The following is a 208-nucleotide window of genomic DNA, read 5'->3' as shown; positions in this document are numbered from 1 at the left end:
CGCCGCCGGCCCCTCCGCCGGTCGCCCAACTTCGCCGACATCTGCCTCTCCCGGCGGGCGCGGAGGGTCGCGCTCCCGCCCCGGAGAGGGACGCCCCCCGCGCCCCTCACCTGGTCTGCCGCCACAGGAAGGTCTGGATGGGCAGGGGGATGCCGCGGCCGCCGTCCTGCTCCTGGCCCTCGGAGCTCTTCCTCTTCACCATGACGAA

The 208-nt window shown here is 75.0% G+C and overlaps 1 protein-coding gene across 1 annotated transcript in view; it reads right to left on the bottom strand.

The window, feature by feature from the left end:
- Window positions 1-202, bottom strand: part of LOC103250029 (protein unc-80 homolog) — a 58272-nt gene extending 58070 nt beyond the window's left edge. The window contains exon 1 of the mRNA XM_021707818.1: window positions 111-202. Coding sequence (XP_021563493.1) covers window positions 111-202 — 92 coding nt within the window. The remainder of the gene's footprint in view (window positions 1-110) is intronic.
- Between the last annotated feature and the right edge of the window lie 6 nt (window positions 203-208).

This window comes from Carlito syrichta, unplaced genomic scaffold, assembly GCF_000164805.1.
Source record: "Carlito syrichta isolate Samal-C Ts95f unplaced genomic scaffold, Tarsius_syrichta-2.0.1 Scaffold126439, whole genome shotgun sequence".
Lineage (NCBI taxonomy): Eukaryota > Metazoa > Chordata > Mammalia > Primates > Tarsiidae > Carlito > Carlito syrichta.
This window is presented reverse-complemented; position numbering and strand designations above follow the sequence as displayed.